This window comes from Clinocottus analis, unplaced genomic scaffold, assembly GCF_023055335.1.
Source record: "Clinocottus analis isolate CAN_PGR_092001 unplaced genomic scaffold, fCliAna1.0.p SCAF_21, whole genome shotgun sequence".
Classification (NCBI taxonomy): domain Eukaryota; kingdom Metazoa; phylum Chordata; class Actinopteri; order Perciformes; family Cottidae; genus Clinocottus; species Clinocottus analis.
Window position 1 is genome coordinate 6317197 of NW_027175943.1, and position 14393 is coordinate 6331589.

At 40.1% G+C, this 14393-nt stretch overlaps 2 protein-coding genes and 1 long non-coding RNA gene across 3 annotated transcripts; 1 reads left to right on the top strand and 2 right to left on the bottom strand.

The window, feature by feature from the left end:
• The first annotated feature begins 2247 nt into the window (after positions 1–2247).
• Positions 2248–4753, top strand: LOC137792522 (N-acyl-aromatic-L-amino acid amidohydrolase (carboxylate-forming) B-like). Its single transcript, XM_068588254.1, has 6 exons — positions 2248–2516; positions 2593–2788; positions 2944–3037; positions 3142–3249; positions 3368–3480; positions 4508–4753. The coding sequence occupies exons 1-6, from the start codon at positions 2248–2250 to the stop codon at positions 4751–4753; spliced, it is 1026 nt and encodes a 341-aa protein (XP_068444355.1).
• A 62-nt stretch (positions 4754–4815) lies between these two features.
• On the bottom strand, positions 4816–9650 carry LOC137792523 (claudin domain-containing protein 1-like). Its single transcript, XM_068588255.1, has 4 exons — positions 8861–9650; positions 8072–8179; positions 7648–7785; positions 4816–6839 (listed from the first exon to the last, which is right to left on the bottom strand). The coding sequence occupies exons 1-4, from the start codon at positions 9150–9152 to the stop codon at positions 6619–6621; spliced, it is 759 nt and encodes a 252-aa protein (XP_068444356.1). The 5' UTR covers positions 9153–9650; the 3' UTR covers positions 4816–6618.
• Positions 9651–11971: 2321 nt separating this feature from the next.
• Positions 11972–14013, bottom strand: LOC137792382 (uncharacterized). The gene is made up of 4 exons (XR_011078097.1): positions 13465–14013; positions 13149–13210; positions 12917–13065; positions 11972–12816 (listed from the first exon to the last, which is right to left on the bottom strand). It is a non-coding gene; the product is annotated as an uncharacterized lncRNA (long non-coding RNA).
• Positions 14014–14393: the final 380 nt, after the last annotated feature.

Here is a 14393-nt window from a genome sequence, read left to right on the forward strand (position 1 = left end):
TTTGTGTTTAAATCCCTCATCAGTGGATTTGTTGCTGACATTTGTGGAGGGTTCTTGTGCTTTGAAGGAGGAGGGAAATGACTACAGAGCTGCAATATGGCAAAATACTTGTTCCAGTGCTGAGAAAATCTCCCATTGGTGCAGTTTTATTTAATAACAATTATTGAAATGACCCCTTTTGGAATAATGTTCTTTACGTTTTTCAGATTTATTTTTTGTTTGTTGAGGGAAACACGGGCAAAGAATACAATTCAAAGTAAATGCTGTGGTGAAAAATACACCTTTGTGTATCTGCTGAAGAGTTCATACATATGCAAGTACATTTTGACACCAAAAACATGAGATAATGTGTGCGTGTGTACACGTGTGTTTGTGTGTGAGAATTTCATAATTTTGTTTGTAAGTGTACTTAAAAATGAAGAATAAAGAAGCAAAGAATTTAAAAGCATTGCAAATAACTATGATTTTATAAATGTAAAGAAATTCATTTAGTATTGAAAACCGTGAGGTAGTTTTTATTTTTTTCTGCATTTTTCGTTCCAGTCATGTGATTGGAAAAGGACTGTCTTCATTTTCAGAAAGAAGGGAGTTTCTGTCCTGTACTGAGGAAAGATATGACGTTGTTCAGTATTTTGTATTAACACGAAAAAAGATAATGTAATAAACAAATGCTGTGATGTCAAATAGCTTCCGATATTGTTCTTTACCTTCATTTGCGCCAACATTTCTATTAATGATTAATTAGGTAACACAATTACCAACTTACCAGATCAATTATTTTGGGAGTTTCTGTCCTCTTGTTTTTAAGCTCAAGATGGGACGACAAATCTTGTCTGCATGTGTGTGGGAATGGGTGAATGTTGACTGTCGGAAGATTATTTAAATGAAAGTTCATTTTCCGGGCATTAATGACTGTTGGTCTTTTAAAAAAAAACGTATTGGGAGCAGCAAACAATTATACATAATAGAAAAACACAAAAAGATGAATGAAATGTGTGTTAATAACACTCTTTAAATACAGAAATTAGGCATTTAAAAGGCCAATCGGCATCCAACTACCTTGTATATACATTCCTCGCCTCCAGGTACAGTCTGAAACCTATTTTTAGCTTCCAGGACGTTGCCCTTTGTCCTATTTAAATGCTAGCCTAATTATTTTAGTTTGAATAGTCCAGGGAGTGGATACAATAACATGACCAACGATATTAATATAACCTCCTTAACACTATTGGGCAGGTAAAGAAATAAACTTAGCTTGTGTAAGCACTAGTCATAACACAGGGTGAGGCCTGTTTGTATAAAATGTTTAAGATTGAATCTGTGTTCTCTTTGGATCAGCCGCTGTACACATCACAGGCGCCTCTCCTGCTGTGTCATGCCAGCAGATTTATTTTTAGCCAATATCTCTGAAAGGTGGACTGGAACCTACCATCCTATACATGGGGCAGAGAGAATTGGAGAGAGGGGAGGGGGGGGGGGGAGCTTACAATTTGGCGGACCAAAGGAAGCAACTGATGCACCACATCACACTCAGGACACACCCTGCCTCCCATAGAGTATAGTACAGTGCAGTGGACAAGAGGTGGTAGAGAGACGGTGAGAGTTTGCATAACAGGCAGCTACAGCCTGTTCAGAGGGAGGGATGGGAATGCTGAATCAGTGAAACTGCATGAAAGCCTGGGAGAGGGTGAACGACGGGGGGAGAGGGAAGAGAGAGGGTAGGGATAGGGTAGACTGGGTAAGATGTACAGTACGAGCCTCTTTATTCATTTCACCTCTTATTTGTGAATGTGGAGCTGACAGGTAATCCTGTTTTACCTCGAGTTAAGAGACTTTGAATAGACTTTTAATCTCATTGACGCTTTCGGGCACAGTAAAGCCGGAACTGCCCCTTTACAGTTTCCAGCGAGGCAGAACAGTGAGGTAAGGTTTCAAAAATCAATATGTCCGCTTTGTGTTGCGGTTGTTGTCTACAGTGTGCCAAAATGACATCAACACTGGAGAAAGTGAGTGAAGCCAGGGAAGTCAAACGTGTCATTTTACATCGTTTTGATATATAATGCACGCGGAATAAAGAGAGATACAAGTAGCGTACGAGCAGAGAAAATGCAAAGAAATCTGTGCATGTGCCGCTTGAAACTAGACGTGGAATATACAGTAATAGAGGACGAAACAATGAACTTCCCGTTGCATAAATCCTTGAATTCTTGCACTTTTCCCACTGTATGTCAGTCTGCTCTCGCTCAGATGGAGGGGGGCGAGCTGCTGTGTTTACCGAGGCTGTCCCGGGTCGCTGTGTGCGGTGGTACCCATGGCAATGAGCTGTCTGGGGTGTACTTGGTGAGGGAGCTGCTGAAGGCGAAGAAGGAAGTGATGGAGAAGGCAGAGGAGCAGCAGGAGCAGGAGGAAGAGCCTCTGTCAGTGTTGATGGTGCTGTCGAACCCGCGAGCCGTGCAGCAGTGCCGCAGATACGTCGACACCGACCTCAACCGCTGCTTCACTCGCGCCACCCTCAAGTAAGGCGAGGAGAGGCGATGCTGCTCGCGATGATGACGACGACGATGGTGATCAGGTTGTTTCTCTGTCTCCCAGCGGTCCCACGTCAGGCACTGTCCCCTACGAGATGATCAGATCCCGAGAACTGAACGCCATGCTGGGTCCCAAAGGAGGTTCGGGGGCAGTAGATCTCGTTTGCGACCTCCACAACACCACCGCCAACATGGGCCTGTGCCTCATCGCGTACTCCGACTGCGACTGGATCTGCCTGCACATATTCAGACACCTGCAGGCAAGCGCAAACTGTGCCGGCACACTCAAGTACAAATCAGTTCACCCTGCATGTTTGAGGAGCTTGACACATTTGGGTACACTCACAAATGGAGCAAAGCAGCGAGATCGGTAAATGCCAGAAATCCTAAGTCACGAGTGACTTCTCATTTTCAGAGGAAGATGCCAGATATACCAATGAGGTACATTCATTTTGAAGTCTCGAACAAAGAATCATATTCCCTTGATTCAGTGGGAAAGCGTGGCTTTGGTGAGTTTTTTTATATTTACCACAAGCCATTTACCAGTTTATTGAAAGCGACCGCATATTTTGATAATCTGCCGTATTTGCCATCTTACATCCGCTCTCGGCAGCCATGGAGATCGGCCCTCAGCCCCACGGTGTGGTGAGGTCCAACGTCTATACGGCAATGAAGGCTGGCGTGCAGCACATGCTCGATTGGGTTTGTTCCTTCAACTCAGGTACAATTTGAGTATCTTTGCTTCGCTGCACAGCTCCAGAATGTCACAAGTCATGCTACCTTTGTGCATCTTCTAAGCCCTTTTTGGTCTTGTTTTAAACCAGTCATTTTATTGTTAGGTACTATTTTTGAAGGAGAATCTGTGGATGTGTTCACCATGACGAAACACATCGACTACCCAAGAGACAGTGAGACCCGCAACATCACAGCAGCCGTTCACCCTCACCTCCAGGTACAGTCTGAAACCTGTTATTTGCTTCAAGGACGTTGTCCTTTGTCCGATTTAAATGCTAGCCAATTTATTTTCATTAAAGGCCAGGGAGTGGATACAATAACATGACCAACAGTATGAAAATAAACTAACAATATTGGGCAGTTAAAATAACAAAGACGTTTGACTAAAGGAAAATAAGCGATTGTGTGTACTTGGTGACACTATAATATATCCTACAATGAAAATGCCACCATGAGTACACAGTTGTGTAAGCAGTAGTCATTACAGAAGGTTGGGCTTGTTTGTGTCAAAATAAATTCCAATCCAACTCATGAAACTCAGTCGTGACGTCCGCAACATGGTTTTCATACCAGCTAGTATCCTTTAATTATCACTTGTCATGTTAAATTACGCTTTGAAGATGGCTGTAAATAAGTAAGAAGTGAGTAATCAAATATCTGTCAGCTTGCAGATACACTTTTTTTGACAGGTCTGTAATTTATATATCTAACATGAACAGCATCCTTTCCATAAATAACCAGCTTTTTGAACGTCCACATCGCCGTGTCTGGTGAAAATATAACACAAGTGCTGATGGAGATCTTTTCAGGGTTGTTCAGTGGGTATCTGGTGTTTGGCGGCAATCCTGAATCAGTGAAATTTGAATGGTCACTGCAGTTTCATGATTTTGAATCAGGACAAACAACCACGAAGGACCTTCAGGCCGTTACAAGCTAACTATGACATGAAATGGGTTGGTTTCTTGTACATTAAACAGAAAACCTTCAGCTACTAGCTTTAGTATCCAGATACACGAGAGTAGCTTCACACACACACACACATATACATATATATATATATATATCTGTCATTAGGTAGTTTGTGTCTACCACTCCAACCACAGTAAACAGCTTGTTAGGACCTATTGTTTGCTGCCCGGCTGCTTTAAAACCTCACATATATGAGTGGAGATTGTGTTAAAAACATTACATCTCACAGGTGTTGCTCGTTAGCAATTAACCTAATTGACTGTCCCTCCACACAGGACCGAGATTTCTGCCTTCTCCGGCCCGGAGACCCACTGTTCCAGACTTTCTCGGGGGAAACCCTGAGGTACAAGGGAAGTGAACCTCTCTACCCTTTCTTCATCAATGAATGTGCTTATTACGAGAAAGGCATCGCACTTTCACTTGCGAGAAGAAGGTGTGTGATGATTCCCGCAATCCGGGTGCAGACGGAGCAGGAACGGCAAGCTGACGCACAGGAATTTGCTTCAGAGGAGGAGGAGTGAGGATGAACTTTAAACACATGAGACTGACGTGACGATGAAATAAATTTTACAAAAAGCTTTTATTGAAACGACAGCAGTTGATTGGAACACACACACTTGTGTACGCGTCGCTTACACTCACACATGATATTTAGGTGTACAAGTATTAACCATTGTGGCTCACAACTGGAGAGTAGACAACACATCCACTGTAGTTTTACAAAAAGCACAGTCACACATGGACATTGGGTGTCATATTTACGCTACAGTGAATTCAGGGATTGAACAATTTCTTGAGTTAAAGGGTTGAATATGCAAAATACAATCTGACCCATCATACCACATGTTTAATTTCAGACATTCTTTAGGTTTTTTTTGTATTATTCATATATATATTTATATCTGCAAACATATATCATAGTTTTACTTTTTTTTTCTAAAATTATTATTTTTGGGATAAAAAATAGAAATTCACAACTGACAACTCCAGCAATATTCAGGATATGTTAAAAAATAAGTTAAGTGCAAAGTAATACTTTAGTTTATCACAATATGGCCTTTAATTTACATTCATAATGCTTAACAGGAAACACTGTTTCCCTTAAATCCTGTTGAATTGAAATGGTGGTTAAAAAAAAATAATCAACAAACAAATATAAATGAAATACATAACAACAAACGAGTGAATTCACAAAAGGAAACTAATTCATAAGAGCACGTATGGGCGACAAAAAAAACATGAAATGGTGAAAAAACACTACTTTGTTGAAAAATATTTCTGCAAAAGACTACAAAAGACTACAAAATCTTGAAAACAGAAAACAATTCATTGAAGAAACAAATTATAAACATAAACACATTCTGACCTTAACATATGAATAATTAAATGCTGCTTAAGTACAAAAGGGATGCAAATCTTTTGACTTAAGATTATATACACAATAGTCTAGTCGTCTCTATTCACAATGGAAAACCAGACATACTAAATCTTGATGCGTGGGTTTTTGTTTTGCTGCGGCAGCAGACTACATACTCAGGTGTATCCAGTACGCCTGTGCTGCCGGGTGTTTTTACAAGTGTAACAAAGGAGAAATGTCACCACACCTGTCTGAAGTCTGGGTGTGAACTTGACTTGAAAAGGTTAACCACAAGACAGCAGGGTAAACATTGCTAGAATTAATTGTTGTACCGATTGAAGAGTCTTGAAATATTTTAAATGTTGTCTTTGGAGGAAAAGAGAATAAAGAGTCCAGAAGTATCGTGTCCATTTGCTTCGTGCGTAACATTGTAGGATAGTCAACAACATTCTTCGAAGAAAAACAAAGATCAACAATGAACCAGTTTCAGTAATAACATCATTTTTTAAACTTAAATTTGTTCTTGAAATAAATTTGGCTGATCGGAGGATTGGCTCTGAAACTACACAGCTCATGTTTCTTGGTCCGTCAAATGTATTTCTTAAGCGATGTTGCTGCATTCCTAAATGTGTGTTGACCCTATCATTGTTTTCACTCCTCCAATGTAAACACCACAAAGCATTCAGAACCTGTAATATGAAACTGGGACACAGCTATTGCTTTTCGGCTTAGTGTTAAGTTACTCTTTGGGTGTTTACGTCTTTAAAATGTATTTATCAGGTTGTCGAACATGTCCCTTTTTTTTTTAAAAATGTTTTAAAACCCATCTTTCTGGTTGACATTTTTCAAACCAATTCTGGAACCTGTAAAGAGATAAGAATCTGATATTTGTCTGCAGAAGATGGGATCATAACTATAAGCACTTAATCAACCCACTTCCTGTTAATCTGAGATCGATCGAAATTGCATCTTGGTGACAGAGGAGGATATAAATTGAAACAGGGCAGAGATCCAGAGCTCAATCTCAGCCTATGCCACCCGGTAGGCGCTCATGCGGTAGTAGTTTTGACTGTGACTGCGTGCCGCCCACACAAGCAGAGCAGCCGCCATCATGTGGAGCGGCGAGGAAATGAGGGCCAAGTAGAGGGACCATCCCAGAGAGCCGTCCACCTTATCAGGCAGCATAGACACCCTGTGGAGCAGGTCCATCCCAGCCAGGTAGCAGCACACAGTGGCTAAGGTGCAGAGGCCTGCAGGGCACAAAACGAGTTCTCTTGTTATTCTTTGTTTATTGCAATAAATCCAAAATGTTAATCTGAAAGACACAAGCACTCTTCAAAGCTGATTATCAAAGCATCAGCCACAGATGCACCATGTGAACATGTCAATTGCAATTCACAGTATAGTCCGTGCACACAGCTTTATTGTCTCGTCGTGGAATTTGACATCATGGGACCCAGTGACTGGCTGCATGGCTTGAGGCACGGCAATGTCGGTCCACCACTTTGGTCCAAACTGAAATATCTAACTATCAGATTAGTTGCCTTAAAGTTTGTACAGACATTCATAGTCATCAGAGTCCGACTAACTTTAGTGATCCTATGACTTCTTAAACAGGCTAAGAATTCAAATTTTTTTGAATACTTACAAAAAATACCAAACAACTGTATGACATTCCCATCAGCCTAAAATGTACTTTGTGCTTATTGCTAATTCGTAAAAGTCATTATTTAACACACAATTAAGCCTCACAATTAAGCGTCATTAAGAAAAGGTTTAAAGGATTATGACATTGTATTATAATCATTATGTCATCACAATGTACTGTGTACATGTCTTGTAACAAGCACAAGAACATTTTGATTGTCTGTATGTTAATGCATGAATGTATGATCTAAAATAAAACTAAACTCATTCAGTTTTGGACAAAACAGAAGCCCCTGTGACTTCCTGTAAGTTTGGGCAAACTCACACCTAATAATTAATCATTTAGGTGATTCATAGGAAGCAAACTGTCAGCTACTTGGAAGTGGTTTTGTGCAGCAGAACAGATCTTACCAGCCAGGAGGTGAAGTATTCCAATGCCGAGTGTGGGGGTGAGGCTTCCACAGAGGCAGGCGCAGAACCCAGTCAGGCCTGCCAGGACCACCAGACCCAACGACACCAGTGGCAGCAGAAACTGGCTCCTCCACAAATCTATGCAGACATGCACAAAGACATAGAAATATATGAGTCTAATGGTGACTGTGATAAGGGTACATGTATTATTCAACATCCCATAAAGGTCTTAATTAATGCACTATGCAGAAAATGAATTGATTTATTTTTACAGCCTTATGCAACTTACAGCATTCAGCACACTACTCCTGAATACTCAATATGTGAAATGCAGAGGTCAAATTTCAAGTATGCACATGTACGTATAGAATTATTGTACAACATTTTTCTGAAGTTATAATAAGGGTGTTGTGACTGAGCTTACATGTGCGCAGCATGTCCTCTCCACTGTTGTGATTGCCTGGTTCTTTATACTTGGGAGTGAACTGCTGAGACAGAGTGAAGCTTCGGCACTCCAGCATCATCTTGGCATCTGAAAGAGTTTTTTTTTGTTTTTTTTACAACCAGTGTCTGAGCATTCACAAGTCAATACAAGTCACATACTACTAATAATACTTGTGTGTATTTTTTACCTTCCGTGGGCAAACTGCAGCAGATAAATAAAGCCAACTTACAGAGACACAGTATGTTCTGAGAGATTAGAAATACACAAGAGTGGTTTTATACTGAACATGAACCTATTACATTGATATTAATACATTTATATTTGGTGTGGATAATAATTAACTCCCCTGCTTAAACTTGTAAGACAAAGGAGGACCTTTCGTAGTGGATGTTGTACTTCAGTGGTGTACATTTCACAAAAGAATCTGCAATTAACCACATTCTGCAGACAGGAATGACTGGCGTAAACCTGAGGTCATAGCGATCATTTTTTCCAATGAATACAGATACGTTTTTCAAAGAATATGCTTAGTTTCGCATAGTATGGCTACGTCATATGTTAATAATAACTACAATCACCCGTGGGTTGCACAAAAAGGCACAGGGTGATGAATTCGGGGAATGAGCCACACCTGGCGTCATCTACCTGAGACGAGGTGGCTGTCATAGTTCAGATAGCAGCTCTGCTGTAACTGAAGGAGAACTATAAGCTCACTCGTGACTCATCTGTCTATAATTGTCATTTGGCACATCCGGTTGGCGAACATACCTCGCTCTTTGTGCCAGTGAGCGCTGGAAGGAACGAGCACGCACCGCCACCACAGGCCCACAGTCCCGTTGAGGCGGAATAAGGTGTCGCTGTAGGTTTTCTCGTCAAACTCCCCGTCCATGAACTCCTCGTACAGTGAGCGCAGCTCGGACACGTTGGCCTCTCCGCGCACGGTGGGGCTGCTGTACTGGTACCAGTGCTGCGTCCCGATGGCCACCGACAGATACACGGTGGCCAGTATGCTCAGCACACAGGCGATGACCAGAGCTGTAGCGTAGCGGTTGTCGACCATTGTTCACTGAGCCCGGGACGCGTCCGAAGGGGATTAAGTTGATGCCAGTGGTCGAGTCGTCACTCATCAATGTGCTCAATCTGGATCGCTGTCTGTCACGCGCACTCGCATCCAAGTCACCCAGGCGTGGGCAAATCAGCGAAATATCCCGTGCAACGGCTAACGGCAACCTTTTTGTTTCACTGACCGACTCGCACCTCCGGCGATGTCCTAATAAACCGCGTCAGCAGCCCTGCAGGCCGGCTCGGATGCGCCATCTGTTCCCATGTCCCACTTCCACAGATGGTGGGTAGCCCGACGCTGCGACCAACCCACTAACGTTAGTCCGGGACAACAGCCGCCAGTCTTCACGGAAGACAGTGAAACAGCACTGTCTTTTAGGATGGGCTACGTTATTCCAGCATGGACATGCAAATTGCATGGGTGTATTTTAGTCGGCGATGTAAAGTCGGGTGCACCCGGGATGATGAGCGTTGTAATACACTAATCCATGCGTTTTCCCTTTCCGGTTCCGCTGATGAGAGGTATAAATAACTCAGTCAGGACGCTTGTTTGTTCCTCTATTTTTGTCTCTCGTCAACGTTACTGAGATAATGCATGACATGATCATATTTAATGTTATGCCATGTTATAGAATCAAGTGAAACCTAACATGTTATGTCAAATTTTAGGTTGACAGAAGAAGTCCAAGAAGACTATAACTTGACAAAAATGTCAAATCTCGAGCTACAACTTCTGGTGAGGTTAAGCTTGATTCAGCTGATTTAAATTGTGTGCTTGAACTTGTTTACGTTTTGGTGTGACAACCCCAAAAAAAAGGTATGTGCATCTCAGGTATTAAAGGTAGTGTGTGTGGTTTATTAGTCTTGCTGTGTCATTGTGCTCGGGTAAGGATCCTGGACATTCACACCCTGAAACGTGTTAAGTTTAACATACACCTAATCCATCATGAATCAGTCATAAATATGTGCAGTAAATGCAAAATAAAATGTGATAGTAAGTTTCTCTGAAGCTGTACAATGCTTCTCCGACAAGAATCAAAAAGTAATTTGTCATGCCAGTAATGGCAGTCATGCAGTGATGCCTCTTCAAATGATAATCAGCAGTGATGCTATTGCTGGCTTGACAGGAGCCATGACATCAACACAAGGAAGGATGCAGTGATGAGACTGATCTTGTGGCTTACTCCACTTGAAACCTCTGTAATGGTTGAGAAAAGAAAACAAGATATTGCTTTAAAAAAATAAAAAAGTAATCTGTAATATATTTAAAACAAGTGTTAGTATTTAATAATGCTTACATGTGCCATCAACGAAAATGTTGTTAATGTTGAAGGCTGAGATGTTATATGTATGTATGTATATATATATATATATATATATATATATATATATATATATATATATATATATATATATATATATATATATATATATATATATATATATATTCCTTTCACTTTCATTGCCATCTCCGTGGTTAGGGGTACTTGGGAAGGACCTGTGTACCGTCTCAGCTTGTTCAGCTGTTTTTATATATTTATAGCAATTTGAACTATTTGTTGAACCTTATGTTGAACCTTTTTTGAAGAAGGTATGAGGTATAGGGCCCTGGGCATTATTTAGTCATCTCATTGGCTTTATAACTTCTACTTCTAATATGCTTAACTATTATGCTTTAGTGTGATGTTAGAAAGACTGACGGTCAGGGGATGGAGGAAGTAGGACCCAATTGCCGTAAAACAGTTCAAAGAACATGTAATTCAAACAAAAAGGCTGCTAACTGGTTGAGTGTGAGAGTATGTGAGGGCTTGACAGCACTTTGCTGCAACATCACTTGACTTACATAAAAAAAAATATTGGGTACAATTATGTATTTACAAGATGAGAAGTCATTTTTAATTATTATTGTTTTTCTCAAAATGAAATGTTTGATGAATGTGCAAAAAAACAAAAAACAACAACAAAAAAACTATATATATATATATATATATATATATATATATATATATATATATATATATATATATATATATATATATTCTACTTGCATTCCTCTACTTATGTGTTTTTATGTTCCATAATGTTGGAAAGGTATTTTATCGGGCTAAATGCCCATGCGCCTCTTTATTTACCTTTTTTTAACGTCTCTATTCTTTCATTGGAAACTGCGTGTTAAACCTCACGTTGCAATGCATTGTTGGTAATTCCCTTAGGCAAAGTCAGCATCTAATGTTCACTTAGAGAAAGGGTTCATAAAGGGCTCAAAATGTCGGCCACAGAGACTTCAGGCACTTCACAATTTGACAATGGGACACCCCTAAAACCTCAAGGACATTGCAGGAGCATGCCTCAAAGTCTGTGTCTCAGTTCCCAGGAGGATAAGACTTCTTTCTCAACTTTAAAAGGAGAACTATGGAAATAATGAGTGACTGGCAAGTTTCTAAGAAGATGTATGACAAACAAAAAGGCATTATCTTAATGTGTGTCTCTTACAACTTAGTTGTCTATAAAAATGCTTCTTATTGGTGCAGCAATTTCTTAAAATGAACAATGGGTGCTGCTGTTATTCACTTTAAACAGATTGAATAAGAATGTGTCTCTCAGGCTCTCTGAGAAGAATATCATTGGCAAAGTGTACTTCACACCACTCCCAGTTCTCTTAACAAACCTGATTAACTGACACAACAAAAGCTGAGGCTCATAGTAAGACATTAAACATTCCCTGATACAGTCTTTTCCCACCCAAATTGCAAAAGATCACACGAGAGATGATTTAAATTCTTCAAAAGTTTGTATTCTGATCATTGTAAAGTTTCTGACAAAAATTGTACAAACATAAAGAAATCTCACAGAATACAGACATACATGAATACATAAATACACCTTGTATAAATAAAAGAAATTGACACTACAATGTTTTGACATATGCCGTTTATACCATGATGATAAAAATCTGGGCCTGTTTGGTTCACGGTTGGTTCCACGACTCATGATGAGCTGCAGTATTGTTCCTTCAATTAACTTAAGACACATGTTCCCTTTACAATATGCTCTCTGATATTGCTATGCAATGTTATGGAATCAAGTAAAACATAACATTTTATGTCCATTTTAGGTCGACAGACGAAGTCCAAGAAGACTATGACTTGACAAAAGTGTGAAATCTAAAACTACAACTGCATTATGATAAGGTTGAGCATGATTTAACTGATTTAATTACTTGGTGTGACAAACAAAAAAAAGATTAGTAACTGTCATTATGTTAAATATTGCGAGAACATGTTTTTGTTTATATTAAATCTCAGGACTTAAAGGTATTTTGTGTGGCTTATTAGTCTTGCCGTGTCATTGTGCTCGGGTAAGGATCCTGGGCATTCACACCCTGAAACGTGTTAAGATTGACATACACCTAATCCACTGTCATAAATATGTGCAGTAAAGGCAAAATAAAATGTGATAGTAAGTTTCTCTGAAGCTGTACAATGCTTCTCTGACAAGAATCAAAAGTAATTTGTCATGCCAGTAATGGCAGTCATGCAGTGATGCCTCTTCAAATGATAATCAGCAGTGATGCTATTGCTGGCTTGACAGGAGCCATGACATCAACACAAGGAAGGATGCAGTGATGAGACTGATCTTGTGGCTTACTCCACTTGAAACCTCTGTAATGGTTGAGAAAAGAAAACAAGATATTTCTTTCAAATTTAAAAAAAAAATACTGTAATATATTCAAAACAAGTGGTAGTATTCATTATCACTTACGTATGCCATCCACGAAAATGGAGTTGGTTTCAATGTTGAAGGCTGTGACGTTTGAAGCTGCTATGATCAAAACATTTGCTATCTGAGTGCCATTAGGAACAGATGTTGATGCAAATCCAAGATTGAAGTTGTTTATGATTGATCCATTACTGCAAAAGGAATTACAAAATATTATTGTTTCATTCATATGAATTCATGATTATATTTTATCATCATAACTTGAACAAATTACCTGAATGATGTCACAGTCAAGCTGCGATACGAAGTAAATTCTTCTTGGTAGCGAGGTTCAAGCTGCAGAAATGAAAGGAAATCATTTGTTACTACATTTACTTTATTTGCTTGTGTTTCTCAGTGTTTTTTGAATTCACGACAACTGTGAGTAGTAACACTATTCCAATGTTATCAATGACTACCAGATCATTTATCTGAGTCCTGTTAACTGGAAATTAAATAGTTTTGAATTTGAAAACTCAATAAAATAAAAATAAAACCACTTTTTTTCTGTCAATTTTGAAACGAGATACAATCTATCATCTATTACTTACTGTTGACTGTATCAACGAGGCTCGTTCTGTGAACGCTGGAGATCCTGTATCCAGCAAGTCAGACGTAAATGTCTCTCCAACAGATCTGAAACTTATCGTCCTCGTTACGACAAGCTCGGCAGTTGTGGTGGTAGCTGTAGTTGCAGCACTGGTAACTGTTGTCGTCCCGGTAGTTGCTGTCGGCGCGGGTGTTGCTGTCGGCGCGGGAGTTGCTGTCGGCGCGGGTGTTGCTGTCGGCGCGGGAGTTGCTGTCGGCGCGGGTGTTGCTGTCGGCGCGGGAGTTGCTGTAGGTGCAGGTGTTGTTGGAGCAGGAGTTGCTGTAGGTGCAAGAGTTGTTGTAGGTGCAGGTGTTGTTGGAGCAGGAGTTGCTGTAGGTGCAGCTGTTGTTGTAGGTGCAGCTGTTGTTGTAGGTGCAGCTGTTGTTGTAGGTGCAGCTGTTGTTGTAGCTGCAGCTGTTGTTGTAGGTGCAGCTGTTGTTGTAGGTGCAGCTGTTGTTGTAGCTGCAGCTGTTGTTGTAGCTGCAGCTGTTGTTGTAGGTGCAGCTGTTGTTGGAGCAGGTGTTGTTGTTTCTTTAGTAAAAAAACAACAAAAAAAGCAGAACTGAATTAATAATGGTAGTCAGAGGGCATTCTCTTGAACAAACACACACATTACAACACAAGTATATTTACATATTCATGTATATACAAGTATAAACAAAAAATGACATGGGGTATATTTTTTTCCTTTAACAACCATTGGAATGAAATGCAGGCTTAGTGTTTACTTACCAACTACTCTGATAGAAGCGGCATTGAAAGTGACGTTGAAGGTACTATTCGGGTTAGACACAGCATCTATTAAGACGTTTGCAACATCTGTACTATTTATAGTCACATTAGTTGAAGCGAACTCAGTCCCGATCAATGCATTAGTCCCATCCATTCGTG

Excerpts from the sequence above, each read along its gene's own strand:
- LOC137792522 (XM_068588254.1), top strand. The coding sequence starts at position 2,248 with ATGGAGGGGGGCGAGCTGCTGTGTTTACCGAGGCTGTCCCGGGTCGCT. Across the intron at positions 2,789-2,943 it reads ACATATTCAGACACCTGCAG|AGGAAGATGCCAGATATACC; the intron begins GCAAGCGCAAAC and ends TCTCATTTTCAG. Across the intron at positions 3,038-3,141 it reads AGTGGGAAAGCGTGGCTTTG|CCATGGAGATCGGCCCTCAG; the intron begins GTGAGTTTTTTT and ends CGCTCTCGGCAG.
- LOC137792523 (XM_068588255.1), bottom strand. The coding sequence starts at position 9,152 with ATGGTCGACAACCGCTACGCTACAGCTCTGGTCATCGCCTGTGTGCTG. Across the intron at positions 7,786-8,071 it reads AGAGGACATGCTGCGCACAT|ATTTGTGGAGGAGCCAGTTT; the intron begins GTAAGCTCAGTC and ends ATGTCTGCATAG. Across the intron at positions 6,840-7,647 it reads AATACTTCACCTCCTGGCTG|GCCTCTGCACCTTAGCCACT; the intron begins GTAAGATCTGTT and ends TGTGCCCTGCAG.